General features: G+C 55.7%; 4 protein-coding genes across 5 annotated transcripts; 2 read left to right on the top strand and 2 right to left on the bottom strand.

The window, feature by feature from the left end:
• Positions 1 to 2,401: 2,401 nt before the first annotated feature.
• On the top strand, positions 2,402 to 4,886 carry LOC136175231 (apolipoprotein C-III). Its single transcript, XM_065945557.1, has 4 exons — positions 2,402 to 2,435; positions 3,067 to 3,134; positions 3,282 to 3,405; positions 4,699 to 4,886. Exons 2-4 carry the CDS (start codon positions 3,080 to 3,082, stop codon positions 4,808 to 4,810), a joined length of 291 nt encoding a protein of 96 aa, XP_065801629.1. The 5' UTR covers positions 2,402 to 2,435; positions 3,067 to 3,079; the 3' UTR covers positions 4,811 to 4,886.
• A 2,385-nt stretch (positions 4,887 to 7,271) lies between these two features.
• LOC136175955 (apolipoprotein A-I-like) lies at positions 7,272 to 10,090 on the bottom strand. Its single transcript, XM_065946138.1, has 2 exons — positions 10,083 to 10,090; positions 7,272 to 7,827 (listed from the first exon to the last, which is right to left on the bottom strand). Exons 1-2 carry the CDS (start codon positions 10,088 to 10,090, stop codon positions 7,272 to 7,274), a joined length of 564 nt encoding a protein of 187 aa, XP_065802210.1.
• Positions 10,091 to 12,934: 2,844 nt separating this feature from the next.
• Positions 12,935 to 14,379, top strand: LOC136174194 (apolipoprotein C-III-like). 2 transcript variants are annotated; one of them, XM_065944171.1, is made up of 3 exons: positions 12,935 to 12,995; positions 13,144 to 13,264; positions 14,230 to 14,379. In XM_065944171.1, the coding sequence occupies exons 1-3, from the start codon at positions 12,941 to 12,943 to the stop codon at positions 14,297 to 14,299; spliced, it is 246 nt and encodes an 81-aa protein (XP_065800243.1). In that variant the 5' UTR covers positions 12,935 to 12,940; the 3' UTR covers positions 14,300 to 14,379. The 2 variants fall into 2 exon arrangements, 1 of the variants encoding a protein (XP_065800243.1); XR_010664387.1 differs by lacking the exon at positions 12,935 to 12,995 and having other exon boundaries at positions 13,168 to 13,219; positions 14,230 to 14,335.
• A 2,201-nt stretch (positions 14,380 to 16,580) lies between these two features.
• Positions 16,581 to 18,615, bottom strand: APOA1 (apolipoprotein A1). The gene is made up of 4 exons (XM_065944220.1): positions 18,484 to 18,615; positions 18,241 to 18,303; positions 17,905 to 18,058; positions 16,581 to 17,324 (listed from the first exon to the last, which is right to left on the bottom strand). Exons 2-4 carry the CDS (start codon positions 18,281 to 18,283, stop codon positions 16,724 to 16,726), a joined length of 798 nt encoding a protein of 265 aa, XP_065800292.1. The 5' UTR covers positions 18,284 to 18,303; positions 18,484 to 18,615; the 3' UTR covers positions 16,581 to 16,723.
• Positions 18,616 to 19,596: the final 981 nt, after the last annotated feature.

The following is a 19,596-nucleotide window of genomic DNA, read 5'->3' as shown; positions in this document are numbered from 1 at the left end:
CTTGGAATGAGATGAGGTCCCGGGCCCCAGCGCATGTCAACCCAGCTGCAGAGGCCCACACTCTCTGGTTCTCTACCCAGCTTGACACCACGCTGCTGGGTCTCTCTGCCCACATCTTCTGACCTCCCTGGGCTCACTGGCCCATTGCGACCCAGGAGAGAGAGGGTGGCCTCCTCCAGATGCTCCACACACATGGCAGGAGAGTTGGAAGAACCAGGGCCAAGGGCTCCCGCCGGTCCACCCCAGCGTGTCCCAGCCCAGCCTGGAGTCTGGACTCCCACTGCGACCCTCACTTCTGGGGAGAAGGAACAGACCAGAACGAAGAGGGAAGTGGGCACGGCTGTCCTCTACCTTCCCCAAAGTCCAAATCCTTCAGGATCTCCCAATCACCTTCCTCTCCTCCCCACCCCATCACCATGTCTGTGCTCAGGAAGAGGCTGAAACTGATGCACTCTGAGTGACTGATAAACCTCCAAGGGCCTCATCTCTCCATGCGGTTTGGTCCCAGTGTGCATATTAGAAGACCTGGCTTCTGGTTCCCAACTCTGCCATGGATGGAGTATGGGCACCTGGGTATGTCTCCAGCCCTGCCTTCGGCTTCTGCCTATAAAATGGGCTTAATAATGTCTGTGCTGTGTACTGTTGCTGAGTCATGTCTGACTCATTGCAACCCCAAGAACTTCAGCTTGCCAGACTCCTTTGTCCGTGGGGATTTTCCAGGCAAGAATCCTAGAATGGGTTGCCATGCCCTCCTCCAGGGGATCTCCTCAACCCAGGCATCAAATCCAGGTCTCCCACATTGCAGGCAGATTATTTACCATCTGAGCCACCAGGGAAGCCTGTGAATACTAGAGCAGATAGCCCATCTCTTCTCAAGGGGATCTTTCCAACCCAGGAATCGAACTGGGGTCTCCTGCATTGCACGCAGATTCTTTACCAGGTGAACTACCAGGGGAGCCCTAATAATGTCTACTTTGCAGGAATCATTTGCATTTTAGCAGATAACCAGGTCTAAGTGAAAGGAAAGAATCTCTAAGGAGAAATTTCAAGTTTTCGCCACAGATAAAGAATTCTGAAGGTAGAGCTAGGTCACTTTCTCGGGCCTCTGACTTCCCACGCTGGGTTTAGTTGCTTCTTCCTGGTAAGATGGCCACGTGCCCAAAGCCCTAATTCTACATTGGAGACTCCTCCTGCCTTCAGACTATGCTGTCTAAGGAAACACAGGTGTTTGGGAGAAAGGAGGAGAGATTTATTGACCCCCCTTCATGGACCAGCTGCTTTTACATATCTCATATTTCACAACGATTCTGGAGTATCAGTGCTCTAGCCCCATTTTACAGAGGAGAATATTGAGGCACTGAGCTGTTAGATCTCTGGCCCTGGGTCATATCTGTAGGAGTGAAAGGCACCATTTAAACCTAGAATTTCCTGGCTCTGAGACCTCACTGGAAGACAGAGCTCCCTAATGCTGCAGCTCCTGGTGTGAGCCCAAGGGACACTTCACCTCAGGAAGAGGCCGGGCATCTCCCGGACAGCTGACTGTCCCTTCGAGCTCATCTGGGCCCTCTCTCCACTCCACCAGCCTCACCACAGCCTTGACTGCCTCCCCAGCCAGGGGTCTACGAGGACTGGTATCTCTAAGCTGTGGAAGTTGAGGTCTGAGGTCGAGAGGTACTCAGCGCTGGCCTCAGTCCCAGCTGCACAGTCTGCGCCTTGGGGACGTTATCAGTGAGTCCAGAGGGCAAGATGAAGAGAGGGGGTGGTAAAACAGAAGGCCTGGGGCTCAGAAGCCGTTGACCTTCTCCCACCACCCCGTGCTCTGGGATCAAAGAGCTCAGGGAAATTTCTGGGTCAGCTGCACCCGGGACTGAAGCCCAGAGATGGAGATCCTGGGGAGGGGGCTGTGGGCACTCAGCTGTGTCCCACCTCCTGCACAGCCCCCTGCCCACGGGTCTCCTGTGACTTCACTCTAGACTCCCCAGTCCAGCCAGCTGAGTTGTGTCCAGTCTGAAGAAGCCAATCCCCCTCTCACTTCACCCCTACTTCACAGGCTGTTGTCAGGGCTTAAAGTGGGGAAGGACCTGGAAGCCCAGGGCGAAGGGACGAGGTTTGTCCTCCAATCCCTTCTCCCATCTCACCAGCCTCTCCCTGGGGAACCAGGCTGCTCAGAAGGAATGGGGTCGCCCCAGTTCCAAGCCATAGGGGATGGCAGAGAGCGGGGTGGGCACCCTCAGCTTTCTAGAGATTTCCCAACTCCCAGCGGGCCTGGGTGCCTCTGGCCACCCTCTGTCAGGGTCTGGTCTAGGTTGATCAGCAGGTGACCTTTGCCCGGCTGCCTGGGCCCGCACGCTGCCCTGTGTCCGGGGGACAATATAAAACAGGTCAGAATCCTCTTGCCTTCGTACGCAGTTCATCCCAAGAAGCAGCCGCTCCAGGTGAGGCTCCCTGAGGGGTTGGGGGGAGAAGCGGAGCAGGATGGGGAGGGGCAGGTGGGGGTCTGTGCCCAGCCAGCAAAGCCTGGAGAAGCGCTTGTAGAGCTGGGGAAGCCTCAAGTCTTGATGAGTGCCTCTCCCCAGGCATTCTGGGGAGACCGAGGTCCCTAGGGGAAGGTCACTTGCCCAAAGTTATACAGAGCCTAGTGGTGGAGCTGGGACTGGCACTGGCTCTGTTTGCTGCTCGCTCTGCATGTTTACGATTAGAAGACTCAGACAGCCCAGTCGTGCCCCAGACAGAAAACCTGAGCCCTGGAGAGGGCAGAGAATCACCCAGAGTCACTCAGCTTGTTAGTGGCAGAAACCTGGCCAGAATCCTGGTGTCGTTTTGATTCCTGGTCTGGGGGTTTCCTGCTTCATGCCTCCCCCTGCTTTCTCTGCCCTGGGTCCCCCAGCCCCTCTCTGAAAGCCCATAACCTCCCCCAAATTAGCCCTCTCTCCTCCTGACTTGACCCGGCCCAGGCCCTGCTTTAGGGCCACAGCATCTCCCCAGGGAGGGCCGCCTGGCTGGGGCGGTGGGTGGTGGTGGTGGGGACTTGAGGAAGGGCTCACAGGACCCCCCCCCCCGCCGCAGGAACCAAGGCACCATGCGGCCCCGGCTGCTCCTTGTTGCTGCCTTCCTGGCTCTCCTGGTCTTGCCTGGTAAGCAGCCGGTGGGGACTGGGCTGGCCGTGGGAAGGGTGTGGCCTGGCAAGTGGTTGGGGGATACCAGACCCCAGTGGGGGGCTGTCAGGAGCCAAGGACTCCCCAGAAGCTGATCCACCATACTCAGTCCTTCTCTTCTCCCAGAAACTACCAAGGCTGAGGAGGAATCCCTTCTGGACAAAATGCAGGGCTATGTGAAGGAGGCCACCAAGACCGCCAAGGATGCCCTGAGCAGCGTTCAGGAGTCCCAGGTGGCCCAGCAGGCCAGGTAAACCCTCACTTTCCTGCCTTTGGTTGCTACCTGCCCAGGACTTGTGAGAGCCCCCATGTGTCTCTCCCACACCCACCTAGGATCTGCGCCTCACTGAACCTCCTTTCTCTCTGTAAAACAGGACCCCTTGCAGGGAGAGATGATGGAGAGGCACCACATCCCACCTCGCCTCCCTTTGTCATCCTCCTTTCTTCCTCCTTGCCCTCACTTCCATTTTCCTTTTCTGATAATCTGATTGGAGGTTTGGATCCACCCAACGGAATTTCTGGGGCTTCTCTGGTAGCTTAGTTGGTAAAGAATCCACCTGCAATGCAGGAGACCCCAGTTCGATTCCTGGGTTAGAAAGATCCGCTGGAGAAGGGATAGGCTACCCACTCCAGTGTTCTTGGGCTTCCCTTGTGGTTCAGCTGGTAAAGAATCCGCCTGCCATTCAGGAGACCTGGGTTTGATCCCTGGGTTGGGAAGATCCCCTGGAGAAGGGAAAGGCAACCCACTCCAGTATTCTGGCCTGGAGAATGCTATGGACTGTATAGTCCATGGGGTCGCAAAGAGTTGGACATGACTGAGCAACTTTCACTTTCAAAGCAATTTCAGCCCAGTGTGAGTGTGTGTGTGTTTCTGACTTGTTTCAAATCCTCAGGCCCATGTGAGCAGAAGTCGGTCCTTCCTCTCCCACCTTGCCCCTGCCCACCAGTCCTCTGCTAGCCCCACCCACCTTCCCCACCTCCACTCCATCTGCATTGGCATTTCCATAGCAGAGGTGTTCAAACACTTTTAGTCCTCAAGACCCACTGTAGAGTGGATATTATTTCCCCATTTTGCAGACAAGAAAACCAAGGCCCACTGAACCAAGTGACCTGCCCCAGATCACACTGCTAATCAACCCTCTGATGACTGTCCAAAATGAGAGACTGCCTCCCTCTGCCCCACCCCGCCTGGAGCCACCAGGATGTACAATTGTAGGGGGCATCACTTGCCTCCACTAGAATGGCAGTCCTGACCTTACACAGCTTCCAAATCAGTCACTCCAGCTTGCTTCAGATCCACCATCTGCCCACAACTGGAGAAACTCTGGGGGACCTTGGCTGTGTTCCCATCATTACCCTTGGCATCCTTTCCTGGGGTGCAGCTATAGGGGGTCCCAGCCTGAGGTCTTGGGGCATTGCTGGGAGGGGTTGAGAGGGTGGGTGGAATGCCAGTGGGGGTAGGGTGGGAGCCCCATAGTTGTCACTGCCTAGAGACAATTCTCACCCCCACCCCATCTGCTCCCCTCACTTTTTTGACCCCCAGAGACTGGATGACTGAGAGTTTCAGCTCCCTGAAAGACTACTGGAGCACATTCAAGGGCAAGTTCAGTGACTTCTGGGAATCTGCCGCCAGTCCCACACAGTCTCCACCCTGAGGCCGTCTGAGATCTCAGAACCCCAAGTCCACCCGTCTATCCATCCTACTAGCTCCTTGGGTCTAGCAGCCTCCCAGGGCTGCCCCCAAAGGTCACTTACAAGAACCGAATTCTCATTGCCCTCCCCCTCCCCTTAGACCTGGCCCACCCAGGGCGTGCTGGCCTTCCAATAAAGCTGGATGAGAAACTGCCGTGAGCGGGGTGTCCTGCACGTGTCATGTATGTTTGGGCCGAGAATTCGTGGGGCCTCTTCTGTGGGCGGGCTCAGGACTGACTCCAACTCAAGCAGGCCTGGGGCTGGCGCCCCACCCACCTCTTAGCAGCTGGGTGGAAAGAGGTAGGAATGGCCTTACCTAGCCGGCCTGCATGGACAGTTTGTGTGGAGGAGCAAAGGGGACGCTGGGTCTGGCAGTATTTGAATACACTGTCAAGTGCTGTGTAACATGATTGAGTGTGTGCTCCTTGCCAGGCCTTGCACCTGGCATTTTACGTCATTATCATAATGACATACTGAGTTGAGACTGTGTGTGTTCATCAAAATTCTGGAGTGGACGTGCACTGCCTGGGCTGCATGCCCACCCCCCTTCCCCGACCGCAACCACACTTGGGGAAAGGAGGCCAAGGGGGTGGTGGTTAAAGTAAGATACACCTGGGCTCTGGTCTTGGCTCTGTCACTTCATATCAGCCTCAGTTTCTTACCTGTAAAGTGGGCACAATGATACCCCATCCATTGTAGGTCTGTTGAGAAGGAATGAAGGAAATGAGAGAGTGCACAGCACCTGGCGTCTCCAAGCCACCTGGTAAATGGCTGCCCTTGTCACTACAGGCTGAGCTGACTGTCCCCTTGGGGCCAGGACTGGAGTGGGGAGCCCGTGTCCTAGGAATTGAGGAGGAGCCCGAGGTCACCCAACACAGGCTGCAGCCCTTGTGTCCCCACCGCCCATCAGATGTTCATGCAGGAGAGTTCCAGAACCACAGACTACTTGAGCAGCTCCCCTCCCTGCTCTTCCAGTGATAAGACTGAGGCAAGTGTGAAGGCACTTGCCCAGTGTCACTGAGTCAGCAAACAGCAGAGCCTGACCTCAAGCCCAGGCGAGCTGCCCACATTCTGCTCAGCTGACACGGAGAAAGGCTTAGTTACTCCTACTGTTGTTGTTTAGTTGCTAAGTTGTGTCTGACTCTTGTGACCCCATGGACTGTAGCCCGCCAGACTCCTTTGTCCATGGGGATTCTCTAGGCAAGAATACTGGAGTGGGTTGCCATGCCCATCTCCAGGGGATCTTCCTGACCCAGGGATCAAACCTGTGTCTCCTACATTGGAAGAAGGATTCTTTACTGCTGAGCCACCAGGGAAGCCTAGTTACTCCCATGCCTGATGTCAAAGGCTCCATGACAGATCTTGGTGGCATCAGGACATCCAGCTGCCTCAGGAGACCTCTGCTCTCTTTTTAGAAATCCATCTGGACTTCTCTTTGGGCCCAACATGGCCAGGGATCCCTGCACCCTCACCTGAAAAATGTCCTCACCCAAATATCTGGGCTTGACATTTAACGTAGCTCAAATGGTTAGGAACTAAAAAAGCCTACTCCTTTATGCAGTGAAGATACACCGGAAATGGAAGAGGGGTAGATTATCTAGTACCAAGGGCTAAAGGCCCTGAGAGGAGAGGGAAAGAGAAGCCCCCTGAGTGCACTGCCCAGATCTTTGCAGATCTTGAAGCCACAAGCATGCACATGGGGGGTGGGGGGGCGGGTGGTGTGTACCTGAGTGTGAAGAGGGGCTGGCTGGGAACCCTCAATTCCATACAAACTAGAATGGATAGCAACTTTTTTTAAAGAAAAATAATCATGGATGCTCAGGAGTACGTAGGTCTACAAAGGGCAACCTAGTCCATCCTGCTGTTCAATCTTGGAAATGACCTCACATTTACAAGCTCTAACTTCTGCATCCATACCATTCATTTAATCCTATGCAGGAAAGGATGCAGTGAAATGATGCATATAAAAGCATCTTGGAGATTGGAATATGCTCGTTACTGCAAGAGGTGGTGATTGTTTTTCTGACTCAGGTCAGAAAAAAGGGGGCTGACAGGCCTGGAGCCCAAGGATGGGGCTGGCACAGCAGGACCTAAAGAAACTGCAGCTTTTCCTGAGCAGAGTGGGAGGGTGAATAATGGCAAGAGGCCCTGGTGAAAAAAGAAAAGGTGTGTGTTTTGTAAAGTGTATTTTGAATTAGTAAGGGAGGAAAGAGAAAGCACCACGCCCTTCATTTGAACCTGCCCCAATCCTTCAAGACCACAGGCTCACTGAGGTCCCTTCAACTTCAGCAGCCCTTAAGCAGGAGGGCTGGGGAACTATGTCCTCTGCCCCGGGGAACGCTGGGGACAGGGAGCCCACTTCTCCCAGCAAAGCCAGTACTTCCTGCCTGAAGCTCTTTCAGGGCATTTGCATTGGATCATCCGTCACTTTGCTTGCTTCTCTATTTCCTTCGTGTTTGAACCTTCCTCGCGGAGGTCCTCCAGCGCCGGCTTGGCCTTCTCGCCCAGCGCCTTCAGCTGCTCGCTGGCCTTGGCGTGGTACTCGGCCAGGCTGCCGCCGCCCTCCTTCAGCGCCTCCAGGCGCGCGGTCAGCCGCTGGCGCAGGTCGTCGCTGTAGGGCGCCAGCTGCTGCCGCAGCGTCTCCACGTGGGCGCGCGCGCGGTCGCGGAGCTCCTGGGCCAGCGGGCTCAGCTTGTCCTGCAGCTCCTGCACCTTCTGGCGCGCGCCCTCGCGAAACTCCTCGCCCAGCGGCGCCACCTTCTGGCGGTAGATCTCCACCTCCTCGTGCCACTTCTGGAACTCGTCCAGGTAGGGCTGAACCTTCTGCTTCACCTCCTCCAGGTCCTTGCTCATCTCCTGCCTCAGCGACGCGGTCTCCTTCTCCAGGTTGTCCCAGAAATCCTGGGTCACCGGGCCCAGCTGTTCGCGCACTTTGGTCAACGTGCTGGCCAGGTTGTCCCATTTGTCCAGGAGTTTCAGGCTGAAAGGGGCGAGAGAGGAGGGCTCAGGCTAAACCTCCCGGGCCCCCTGGCTACCCCCAGAGCTGCAGCCCAGCGCCCGTCCTTTCCCCGTGTGAGACCTGGGCAGACCTGTGCGTGAACGTGGGGTAGCTGGGGGCAGATTCTTAGCCTAGGGTCTCCCATCCACGGTCTCCCCCCTGAATCCCCACTGCATCCCATTGGTCAAATGGATGGAGGAGTTAGAAGGAGACAGAGCTGATTTTGGTGCCCAATCCTGTCTGTCCCCAAAAGCTCACCATTTAAGGACCTAGTCTCTACTCTTCCAGCCCATTCTCCTCTCTGAAGACAGCCTCTGTTGCTGGCCAGAGCTGAGGAGGGAGTTAAGAATAGGAAGGGGAGGAGTGCACTGCAGAAAATACCGACCAGACAGCACTGTTCTGCCCCTTGCCATCTCATAGTAGTTATTAAGGCTTCCAAGGCAGCGATCAGACTCCTTGGGTTTGTGTGTGGGCTCCACACATACTGACTGTGTGACCTTGGGCAAGTTTCTTAACCTCTCTGAGCACCGTGTGTGCCTCAGTAGGGGATAAAATAGTGCGTGCCTCTTGACTACAGGGTCAGGAAAGTAATCTGAGTAATGCTGGGAGCCATCCCTGGCCCACGGTCAGTGCTCATCAAGTATGACCCGTGTTTTGACCCTGAAAACTTCACCGCCTTGCGAAACTCCCAAATCAGGCATAGTCCAGCGTGGGCTGAGTGCAAGGTAGGTGCCCACCTCTGGCCCCACACCTTCCCCACCGCTGGGCCAGAGGTGAGGAGGGCAGTGAGTCACCAAGGACTGTCAGTTGAGTTTGACCTCCTTGGTTGGGATCATGGGTGTTTTGGGTTTGTGTTTTGGACACATTGTCCCCCATGCAGGATCTTAGTTCCACAACCAGAGATGGAACATCTGCCCCCTGGAGTGAAAGCGCAGAGTCTTGACCACTGGACAGCCGAGGAAGTCCCAGAGAGCATGCTGTGTATCAGTCTGTGAACAGGTTAATTCTGAGGGTGACAGAGAATGAGAGGCCCCTGTGAACCCTCATTTGAAAAGACCCTGATGCTGGGAAAGGTTGAAGGCAGGAGGGGAAGGGGACGACAGAGGATGAGATGGCTGGATGGCATCACTGACTCAATGGACATGAATTTGAGTAAACTCCGGGAGTTGGTGATGAACAGGGAGGCCTGGCGTGCTGCAGCCCATGGGGTCGCAAAGAGTTGGACACGACTGATCGACTGAACTGAACTGTGCCCTGTGTTAGATTGTTTGAGCTGCTGATGGAAAGGACATGAGTGCAGGCAGCTCCAGCAAAGCCTGGCCCTATGAGTCAGGGCACGGCCACATGGGTGGGCACAAAGGGCTGTGTGACGTTGGGTGAATCATATCCCTTTCTGAGCCTCAATCTCCTTATCTGTGCAACAGACAGACCTAATGGTCAGTGAGGTGATGAGGCTGAGAGTCTAGCATCACCTATGGCCACCCTCATGCACCCTCAACAGAGATCAAACTAGTGGGCAGCCTGAGCCCAGAATCAGGAGGGAACGGCTCAGGCCCAGCCAGGGATGGACAAATCACATGGACACAGGTCCCCATGTTTGCCCCACACTGGCCGTCCACCCAGGGCAGAGCTCAAAGGGGGTGGCTCCTGAGTGGGAAGATCTGGGTGAGACACTAGGAAGAACTTCCAGCACAGAAGGCCATGGTGAACCAGGGCCTCTGGCTGGCAGGGCTGAGTCAGCGCTGCCCAGTCCAGCCTTGTGGCAGGGGCATGGGTCACAGAGGCTCGTGAACTAAGCCTCACTCGCACACAAGTGGAAGCAGAGAGATTCAGTCTAACCCTCGAGGACCATTTTTGGCCCCAGCTGGTCAGACCTTCTCCTCTCCGTCCTCCTGCCCCTCCTCCCTGCCCGCTACCAGTTATGGGGCCATGGCTGGAGCAGCATCCTCATCCCAGGGGACCTATGCTGGGGGGAGGGAGAGAAGAAGGGAAGGAGAGGCAGCTTAGGCTGGACCACTGATCAGACCCTTCCTCAGATAGCCCTCCTGAGACCCAGCTGGAGCTGCTGGGAGGGGCACAGGCACACAGAGGCACCAAGCCCTTGGAATGAGATGAGGTCCCGGGCCCCAGCGCATGTCAACCCAGCTGCAGAGGCCCACACTCTCTGGTTCTCTACCCAGCTTGACACCACGCTGCTGGGTCTCTCTGCCCACATCTTCTGACCTCCCTGGGCTCACTGGCCCATTGTGACCCAGGAGAGAGAGGGTGGCCTCCTCCAGATGCTCCACACACATGGCAGGAGAGTTGGAGGAGCCAGGGCCAAGGGCTCCCGCCGGTCCACCCCAGCGTGTCCCAGCCCAGCCTGGAGTCTGGACTCCCACTGCGACCCTCACTTCTGGGGAGAAGGAACAGACCAGAACGAAGAGGGAAGTGGGCACGGCTGCCCTCTCTTCCCCAAAGTCCAAATCCTTCAGGACCTCCCAGTCACCTTCCTCTCCTCCCCACCCCATCACCACGTCTGTGCTCAGGAAGAGGCTGAAACTGATGCACTCTGGGTGACTGATAAACCTCCAAGGGCCTCATCTCTCCATGCGGTTTGGTCCCAGTGTGCATATTAGAAGACCTGGCTTCTGGTTCCCAACTCTGCCATGGATGGAGTATGGGCACCTGGGTATGTCTCCAGCCCTGCCTTGGGTTTCTACCTATTAAAATGGGCTCAATAATACCTACTTCACAAGAATCTATTTGCAGTTTTACAGATAACCAGGTCTCAGTCAAGGGAACAAACCTCTAAGGAGAAATTTCAAGTTTCAGCCACAGACAAAGAATTCTGAAGGTAGTCACTTTATTGGACCTCTGATTTCACATGGTCTGTTTAGTTGCTTCTTCTTGAGGAGAAGGTCACCTGCCAAAAGCCCTATTTCTACATTGGACGCTCCTCCTGACTCTAGCTATGCTCTCTGAGAAAGGACAGGTGTTTGTAAGAAAGGAGAGATTTATCGAGACCCCTTCATGGACTTTGTACCTATCTCATGTATATTTCACCAGAATTCTGGCCTTCCCTTCTGGTTCAGCTGGTAAAGAATCCACCTATAATACAAGATACCTGGGTTCGATCCCTGGGTCGGGAAGATCCCCTGGAGGAGGAAATGGCCAACCATTCCAGTATTCTACCTGGAGAATCTCATGGACAGAGAAGTCTGGTGGTTTACAATCCATGTGGTCATAAAGAGTCGGACATGAGTGACCAACGAACCCTTTCACTTTTACAGTACAGGCATATCAGTAGCCTAGCCCCATTTTACAGAGGAGAACATCAAGGCACTGAGATGTTAGCTCTCTGGCCCTGGGTCATATGAGTAAGTGCCAAAAGCATCATTTAAACTGAAAATTTCTTGACTCTGAAGTCTTCACATCCAGAAGACAGAGCTCCCTGATCCTGCCATCCAGGCTACAGCTCTCAGTGTGGGCCTAGAGGACACTTCACCCTGGGAAGGGCCCAGACCTCTGCTGGACAGCTGACTGCCCCCTAGAGCTTGTCTGGCCCCTCTATCCACTGGACCAGCCTCACCCCAAACCTGGTTCCTTCCAGTTGTCTGCCTAGCCAGAGGACTACAGGGACTGGTATCTCCAAGCTGAGGACGCTGAGGCCTGAGGTCGCGAGGTACTCAGCGCTGGCCTCAGTCCCAGCTGCACAGTCAGGGGAGGGCCTCAACCAGGAGCCAGGATCCTGCCCCCTGGGGACGTTATCAGTGGGTCCACAGGGCAAGGTGAATAGAGGGGGCGGTAGGATAAAGGCCTGGGGCTCAGCAGCCTTTGATCTTCCTCCACCACCCCCTGCTCTGGGATCAAAGAGCTCAGGGAAATTTCTGGGTCAGCTGCACCCGGGACTGAGGCCCAGAGATGGAGATCCTGGGGAGGGGGCTGTGGGCACTCAGCTGGGTCCCACCTCCTGCACAAGCCCCTGCCCACGGGTCTCCTGTGACTTCACTCTAGACTCCCCAGCCCAGCCAGCTGAGTTGTGTCCAGTCTGAAGAAGCCAATCCCCCTCTCACTTCACCCCTACTTCACAGGCTGTTGTCAGGGCTTAAAGTGGGGAAGGACCTAGAAGCCCAGGGTGAAAGGACAATGTTTGTCCCCCAATCCCTTCTCCCATCTCACCAGCCTCTCCCTGGGGAACCAGGCTGCTCAGAAGGAATGGGGTCGCCCCAGTTCCAAGCCATAGGGATGGCAGAGAGCGGGGTGGGCACCCTCAGCTTTCCAGAGATTTCCCAACTCCCAGCAGGCCTGGGTGCCTCTGGCCACCCTCTCTCAGGGTCTGGTCTAGGTTGATCAGCAGGTGACCTTTGCCCAGCTGCCTGGGCCCGCACGCTGCCCTGTGTCCGGGGGACAATATAAAACAGGTCAGAATCCTCTTGCCTTCGAACGCAGTTCATCCCAAGAAGCAGCCGCTCCAGGTGAGGCTCCCTGAGGGGTTGGGGGGAGAAGGGGAGCAGGATGGGGAGGGGCAGGTGGGGGTCTGTGCCCAGCCAGCGAAGCCTGGAGAAGCGCTTGTAGAGCTGGGGAAGCCTCAAGTCTTGATGAGTGCCTCTCCCCAGGCATTCTGGGGAGACCGAGGTCCCTAGGGGAAGGTCACTTGCCCAAAGCTATACAGAGCCTAGTGGTGGAGCTGGGACTGGCACTGGCTCTCTTTGCTGCTTGCTCTGCATGTTTACGATTAGAAAACTCAGACAGCCCAGTCGTGCCCCAGACAGAAAACCTGAGCCCTGGAGAGGGCAGAGAGTCACCCAGAGTCACTCAGCTTGTTAGTGGCAGAAACCTGGCCAGAATCCTGGTGTCGTTTTGATTCCTGGTCTGGGGGTTTCCTGCTTCATGCCTCCCCCTGCTTTCTCTGCCCTGGGTCCCCCAACCCCTCTCTGAAAGCCCATAACCTCCCCCAAATTAGCCCTCTCTCCTCCCGACTTGACCCGGCCCAGGCCCTGCTTTAGGGCCACGGCATCTCCCCAGGGAGGGCCGCCTGGTTGGGGCGGTGGGTGGTGGTGGTGGGGACGTGAGGAAGGGCTCACAGGACCCCCCCTGCAGGAACCAAGGCACCATGCGGCCCCGGCTGCTCCTTGTTGCTGCCTTCCTGGCTCTCCTGGTCTTGCCCGGTAAGCAGCCGGTGGGGACTGGGCTGGGGGCAGGGACAAGGCAGTTTGGCAGGTGGCTGGGGAATGCAGAGCCCCGATGAGGGGCTGGGCAGGAGCCAAAAGTTCCCCAGAAGCTGATCCACCCCACTCAGTCCTGCTCTCCTCATAGAAGCTACCAGGGCCGAGGAGGAATCCCTTCTGGACAAGGTGAAGGGCTATGCCAAGGATGTGGTTCAGAAGACCAGGTATGCCCTCACTTCCCCACCCCCAGCCCTACCTGCCCCTGTTCGGTGAGAACCTAGGCAGGTGGCTGTGCCTCTCTGAGCCTCCTTTCTCTCTGTAAAACAGGCTCCCTCACAGGGAGAGATGATGGAGGGCCACCGCATCCCGTCTCTCCTCCCTCTGTCGTCCCTTCTTTCTCCCTCCTTGCCCTCACTTTCGTTTTCCTTTCCTGATAATCTGGTTGGAGGTTTGACCCCAACCAACCCAATTTCAGCCTAGTGTGTGTGCGTGTGCGTGTGTGTGCGTGTACGTGTGTGTGCGTGTGCGTGTGTGTGTGTGTGTATGTGTGTTTCTGCCTTGTATCAAGTCCTCGGGCGCATGTGAGCAGAAGTCGGTCCTTCCTCTCCCACCTTGCCCCTGCCCACCAGTCCTCTGCTAGCCCCACCCACCTTCCCCACCTCCATTCCATCTGCACTGACATTTCCATAGCAGAGGTGTTCACAAACACTTTTAGTCCTCAGGACCCACTGTAGAGTGGATATTATTTCCCCATTTTGCAGACAAGAAAACCAAGGCCCACTGAACCAAGTGACCTGCCCCAGATCACACTGCTAATCAACCCTCTGATGACTGTCCAAATGAGAGACTGCCTCCCTCTGCCCCACCCCGCTTGAAGCCACCAGGATGTACAATTGTAGGGGGCATCACTTGCCTCCACTAGAATGGCAGTCCTGACCTTACACGTCTCCCAAAACTGGAGTCACCCCTCTCCAGCTTGCTTCAGATCCACCATCTGCCCACAGCTGGAGAAACTCTGGGGGACCTTGGCTGTGTTCCCATCATTACCCTTGGCATCCTTTCCTGGGGTGCAGCTATAGGGGGTCCCAGCCTGAGGTCTTGGGGCATTGCTGGGAGGGGTTGAGAGGGTGGGTGGAGTGCCAGTGGGGGTAGGGTGGGAGCCCCATAGTTGTCACTGCCTAGAGACAATTCTCACCCCCACCCCATCTGCTCCCCTCACTTTTTTGACCCCCAGAGACTGGATGACTGAGAGTTTCAGCTCCCTGAAAGACTCCTGGAACTCGTTCAAGGGCAAGTTCAAGTGACTTCTGGGAATCTGCCTCCAGTCCCACACAGTCTCCACCCTGAGGCCGTCTGAGATCTCAGAACCCCAAGTCCACCCGTCTATCCATCCTACTAGCTCCTTGGGTCCAGCAGCCTCCCAGGGCTGCCCCCAAACGTCCCTTACAAGAACAGCATTCTCAGTGCCCTCCCCGCACCCCCCCCAAGACCTGGCCCACCCCGGTGTGTGCTGGACTTCCAATAAAGCTGGATGAGAAACTGCCATGAGTGGGGTGTCTACCTCTTAGCAGCTGGGTGGAGCAAGGTAGGAATGGCCTTACCTAGCCGGCCTGCATGGACAGTTTGTGTGGAGGAGCAAAGGGGACGCTGGGTCTGGCAGTATTTGAATACACTGTCAAGTGCTGTGTAACATGATTGAGTGTGTGCTCCTTGCCAGGTCTTGCACCTGGCATTTTACGTCATTATCATAATGACATACTGAGTTGAGACTGTGTGTGTTCATCAAAATTCTGGAGTGGATGTGCACTGCCTGGGCTGCATGCCCACCCCCCTTCCCCGACCGCAACCACACTTGGGGAAAGGAGGCCAAGGGGGTGGTGGTTAAAGTAAGATACACCTGGGCTCTGGTCTTGGCTCTGTCACTTCATATCAGCCTCAGTTTCTTACCTGTAAAGTGGGCACAATGATACCCCATCCACTGTAGGTCTGTTGAGAAGGAATGAAGGAAATGAGAGAGTGCACAGCACCTGGAATCTCCAAGCCACTTGGTAAATGGCTGTCCTTGTCACTACAGGCTGAGCTGACTGTCCCCTTGGGGCCAGGACTGGAGTGGGGAGCCCGTGTCCTAGGAATTGAGGAGGAGCCCGAGGTCACCCAACACAGGCTGCAGCCCTTGTGTCCCCACCACCCGTCAGATGTTCATGCAGGAGAGTTCCAGAACCACAGACTACTTGAGCAGCTCCCCTCCCTGCTCTTCCAGTGATAAGACTGAGGCTCCAAAGTGTGAAGGCACTTGCCCAGTGTCACTGAGTCAGTAAATTGCTTGACCTCAAGCCCAAGTGAGCTGCCCATATTTTGCTCAACTGACTCAGAAAAAGGCTTAGTTACTCCTATTGTTACAACGTAGCTCAGATGGTTAGGAACTAAAAAAGCCCACTCCTTTGCAGTTAAGATACACTGGAGATGGAGGAGGGGTAGATTATCCAGCACCAAGGGCAAAAGGCCCTGAGAGGAGAGGGAAAGGGAAGCCCCCTGAGTGCACTGCCCAGATCTTTGCAGATCTTAAAGCCACAAGCATGCACATGGTGGGAGTGGGGTGGGGAGAGGAGGTGTGTACCTTAGTGTGAAGAGGAGCTGGCTGGGAACACTCAATTACATACAAACTTGAAAGCCTGGCCGTTTTTTGTTTTTGTTTTTGTTTTTTTAAATAATCATGGATGCTCAGGAGCACATAGGTTTAGAAAGGGCAACCTAGCCCATCCTGCTGTTTAGTCTTGGAAATGAGTTCACATCTCCAAGCTCTAGCTTCTGCATCCATACCACCCATTTAATCTACCCAGGATCTGGGAAAGCATACAGTGAGATGATGGATATGAAAGCATCTTGGAGATTAGAATGGGCTAGTTATTTGCGAGAGGTGGTGATTATTTTTCTTAGGTCAGAAAATAGGGGCTGGTAGACTTGGAGCCCCAAGGATGGGGCTAGCACTGCTGGGCCTGAGGAAACAGCAGCTGTTCCGGAGAAGGGTGGGAGTGTGAGGAGTGGTAAGAAGCCCTGGTGAAAAAGGATGTGTTTGTTAAAGTACATTTTGAATTAATAAGGGAGGAAGGAGCAAGCGCCAAGCCCTTCATTTGAACCTGCCCTAGGAAGGAACCACAGGAAGATTCCTATGGGAATCTTCAAGTCCACAGGCTCACTGAGGTCCCTCTAACCTCAGCTGCCCTTGAGCAGGAGGGCTGGGGAACTATGTCCTCTGTCTGGGGAAATGCTGGGGACAGGGAGCCCGCTTCTCCCAGCAACGCCAGTACGTCCTGCTTGAAGCTCTTTCAGGGTACCTGCATTGGATTCATCTGTCACTTTGCCTGGTCCTCTATTTCCTTCCTGTTTGGTTCTCCTAATAAAAGAGCATCTCCTACCCCACTCTTCAGCCCCCAGACAAGCAGGCCCTGTAACATTAAGGCCCTGAGAGGCCAGTGTTTGGAGCTCAGGACTCCACTGGGACATCATCAGGTGTCCCTGGCCACCGCTCCCTGGAGGCCCCTCCGGGATCCCCCCACCCCCATTCTCCCCAAACAGAAATTTTGGCTTTTGGAAAACTTTATTGTTTAAAAATCAACATCAAATCTTCAAAAAAGACAAAACAAAAAACAACCCATCACGCGCGTTCCACTCCGGAAATGTTTATTCTAAGAAACCGAAGTGGTGGCCAGGGGGCAGCCCGAGGCATCTCACTGGGCGTTCAGCTTCTTGGAGGCCTCGTCGATGGCGGCCAGGATGCTGACCTTAAGGCTCTCCAGCACGGGCAGCAAGCCCTGGCGGAGGTCCTCCAGCGCTGGCTTGGCCTTCTCGCCCAGCGCCTTCAGCTGCTCGCTGGCCTTGGCGTGGTACTCGGCCAAGCTGCCGCCGCCCTCCTTCAGCGCCTCCAGGCGCGCGGTCAGCCGCTGGCGCAGGTCGTCGCTGTAGGGCGCCAGCTGCTGCCGCAGCGTCTCCACGTGGGCGCGCGCGCGGTCGCGGAGCTCCTGGGCCAGCGGGCTCAGCTTGTCCTGCAGCTCCTGCACCTTCTGGCGCGCGCCCTCGCGAAACTCCTCGCCCAGCGGCGCCACCTTCTGGCGGTAGATCTCCACCTCCTCGTGCCACTTCTTCTGGAACTCGTCCAGGTAGGGCTGAACCTTCTGCTTCACCTCCTCCAGGTCCTTGCTCATCTCCTGCCTCAGCGACGCGGTCTCCTTCTCCAGGTTGTCCCAGAAATCCTGGGTCACCGGGCCCAACTGTTCACGCACTTTGGTCAACGTGCTGGCCAGGTTGTCCCAGTTGTCCAGGAGTTTCAGGCTGAAAGGGGCGAGAGAGGAGGGCTCAGGCTAAACCTCCCGGTCCCCCTGGCTACCCCCAGAGCTGCAGCCCAGCGCCCGTGCTTTCCCCGTGTGAGACCTGGGCAGACCTGTGTGTGAACGTGGGGTAGCTGGGGGCTGATTCTTAGCCTAGCGTCTCCCATCCACGGTCTCCCCCCTCAATCCCCACTGCATCCCATTGACCAGATGCATGGAGGAGTTAGAAGGAGACAGAGCTGGAGCTGGTTTTGGTGCCCAATCCTGTCTGTCCCCAAAGGTGGGCCTTTTAAAGACCTAGTCTCTACTCTTCCAGCCCATTCTTCTTTCTGAAGACAGCCATCTCTGTTGCTGGCTGGAGCTGAGAAGGGAGTTACGAATAGGCAGGGGCAGAATGCAGTGCAGAGAATAGTGACCAGACAGCGCTGGTCTGCCCCTTGCTGGGGGTCCCACTCCTCGCTTCTTTGGGGCCCATCAGATAGGAGGTGGGGATTGGGCCAGTCCGGCTGCTTCTTCCCACAGGCTTCTCCATCCCCCAGCACCGACACCCCCGATCCCTGTCCCAGGCACAAGCAGGTTCTTACTTGAGCTGTTTTCCCAAAGCGGAGGCTTCAAATTGGGCCACATATTCTCTGCCACTATCCTTGATTGCTTCCACATACACGGTGGCAAAATCCTTCACCCGATCCCAGGATGACTGGGGGTCATCATGCTGCCAGAAATGCCGAGCCTGGCTCCCTGGGAGAGAGAGGGGAGACCCAGATCAGACCAGCTCTGGGCTGGGATCTGAGCAGAAGTGCTTGGCAGGGGAGAAGGGGGCAAGGGAGTAATTCTGCTCCCTGGGCCCAGGAGGGTGGTCCGCAGGGGTTTAGGGAGAAGGCTTCCCCCAACAGTTGGCTCCCTAGGTTGGGGACACCTACCCGTCAGGAAGAGCACAGCCAAGGTCAGCACCACGGCTTTCATCTTGAAGGGTCGTGGGTGACCTGGAGGAGAAGAGGGGCCCGGCTGAGCAGGGCTTGAAGGAGCCCGTGCACCCCCTCCTCACTCCAGCCGGGGAGGAGGAGGTGGGACACAGGGTGGGGGAGGGCCAGGGGTCCAGAGCCCCCAGCCAGCATCCCAGAGCCTCAAATGCCTAGAGCCGGGGAGCAGGTCTCAGCACTTACCTCAATGGCCAGCAGTCTGATCAGCCAGCTCTCCCCCAGCCTATTTATGTGTCCAGGCAGGGGCTGGGCTCAGAGGCTGATAAGCCCAGCCCAGGCCTTGCCGCTGCTCACTGGTCCTGGCGATGTGGAACTCAGAGTTCAAGGATCAGCTCTGTCCCTGGGGCCAGACAAATAGAGCAGGCAAACAGGAAGCTACGGGGGCTGCAGGCCCGGGGATCAAGGGTTCCAGCAGGGGTGGGAGGAGGTGGGTCCAGGCTTGCAGGTCCCCAGAGTCGGGGTCAGCTGTACCGGCCGTCTCCTCTGTGGGATTGTGTGCCTGCCATTGTCCATTGTGCCACCGCAGCGGGTGAGAGGAAGGAAGGAGGAAAAACACAGAGGCTGCCAAGGACGGCTGGGACTCCTCCACTCAAGAGGTGCTCTCCCCTGCTGGCCCCTCGCATTCCAGGGTGATTATCTCACCCCCACCCTACCCCCACTTCACAAAGGCAGCAGAGGTTTCTCCCATCAAGGCTGTCGCATCTCTCTCTCATCCCCACCTCACTCCAGGCCCTCGCAGACCTCCCAGACGGGAAAGCAAAGGGAACCTTGTGCTTGGAGGCTGCTTGAGGAAAGAGAGGACAGTACTCAGTGGCCCCCAGACTTTGAGACATATAACATTTCCAAACACATTCTAAAGACCAACACAGAGTTGCCAACTTTTCATTTTGTCATCTTATGCATTGCCACTCCCAACCTGACCCAAACCCTACCATCAACCGTAACCAACCGTAATCTCTTCCAATTTTTTTTCAAGTCTCTATTGAATTTGTTACAATACTGCTTCTGTTTTATGTTTTGGTTTTACGGCCATGAGGCATGTGGAATCTTAGCTCCCTGACCAGAGATTGGTACACCCCCTGCATTGGAAGGCAAAGTCATAACCACTTATCCTTATCCCACCAGGGAAATTCCAAGATTATTTTTTATTTATTTCTTTTTTCTTTATTTTTTTTCCCATTTATTTTTATTACTTGGAGACTAATTACTTTACAATATTGTAGTGGTTTTTGCCATACATTGACATGAATCAGTCATGGATTTACATGTGTTCCCCATCCCAATCCCCCCTCCCGC

The sequence above is a fragment of the Muntiacus reevesi genome, chromosome 9 (assembly GCF_963930625.1).
Source record: "Muntiacus reevesi chromosome 9, mMunRee1.1, whole genome shotgun sequence".
Taxonomy (NCBI): Eukaryota; Metazoa; Chordata; class Mammalia; order Artiodactyla; family Cervidae; genus Muntiacus; species Muntiacus reevesi.
The sequence above is the reverse complement of the archived record's forward strand: the minus strand, read 5'-3'. Positions and strand labels throughout refer to the sequence as shown.

What these genes read in the sequence shown, in the direction of transcription:
- LOC136175231 (XM_065945557.1), top strand. Translation starts at nt 3,080, where the DNA reads ATGCGGCCCCGGCTGCTCCTTGTTGCTGCCTTCCTGGCTCTCCTGGTC. An exon ending in GGCTCTCCTGGTCTTGCCTG is followed by an intron (nt 3,135 to 3,281) that starts GTAAGCAGCCGG and finishes CTCTTCTCCCAG; the next exon opens with AAACTACCAAGGCTGAGGAG. An exon ending in CAGGTGGCCCAGCAGGCCAG is followed by an intron (nt 3,406 to 4,698) that starts GTAAACCCTCAC and finishes TTTGACCCCCAG; the next exon opens with AGACTGGATGACTGAGAGTT.
- LOC136174194 (XM_065944171.1), top strand. Translation starts at nt 12,941, where the DNA reads ATGCGGCCCCGGCTGCTCCTTGTTGCTGCCTTCCTGGCTCTCCTGGTC. An exon ending in GGCTCTCCTGGTCTTGCCCG is followed by an intron (nt 12,996 to 13,143) that starts GTAAGCAGCCGG and finishes CTCTCCTCATAG; the next exon opens with AAGCTACCAGGGCCGAGGAG. An exon ending in GCCCTACCTGCCCCTGTTCG is followed by an intron (nt 13,265 to 14,229) that starts GTGAGAACCTAG and finishes TTTGACCCCCAG; the next exon opens with AGACTGGATGACTGAGAGTT.
- APOA1 (XM_065944220.1), bottom strand. Translation starts at nt 18,283, where the DNA reads ATGAAAGCCGTGGTGCTGACCTTGGCTGTGCTCTTCCTGACGG. An exon ending in GGCTGTGCTCTTCCTGACGG is followed by an intron (nt 18,059 to 18,240) that starts GTAGGTGTCCCC and finishes TCTCTCTCCCAG; the next exon opens with GGAGCCAGGCTCGGCATTTC. An exon ending in GCTTTGGGAAAACAGCTCAA is followed by an intron (nt 17,325 to 17,904) that starts GTAAGAACCTGC and finishes CGCCCCTTTCAG; the next exon opens with CCTGAAACTCCTGGACAACT.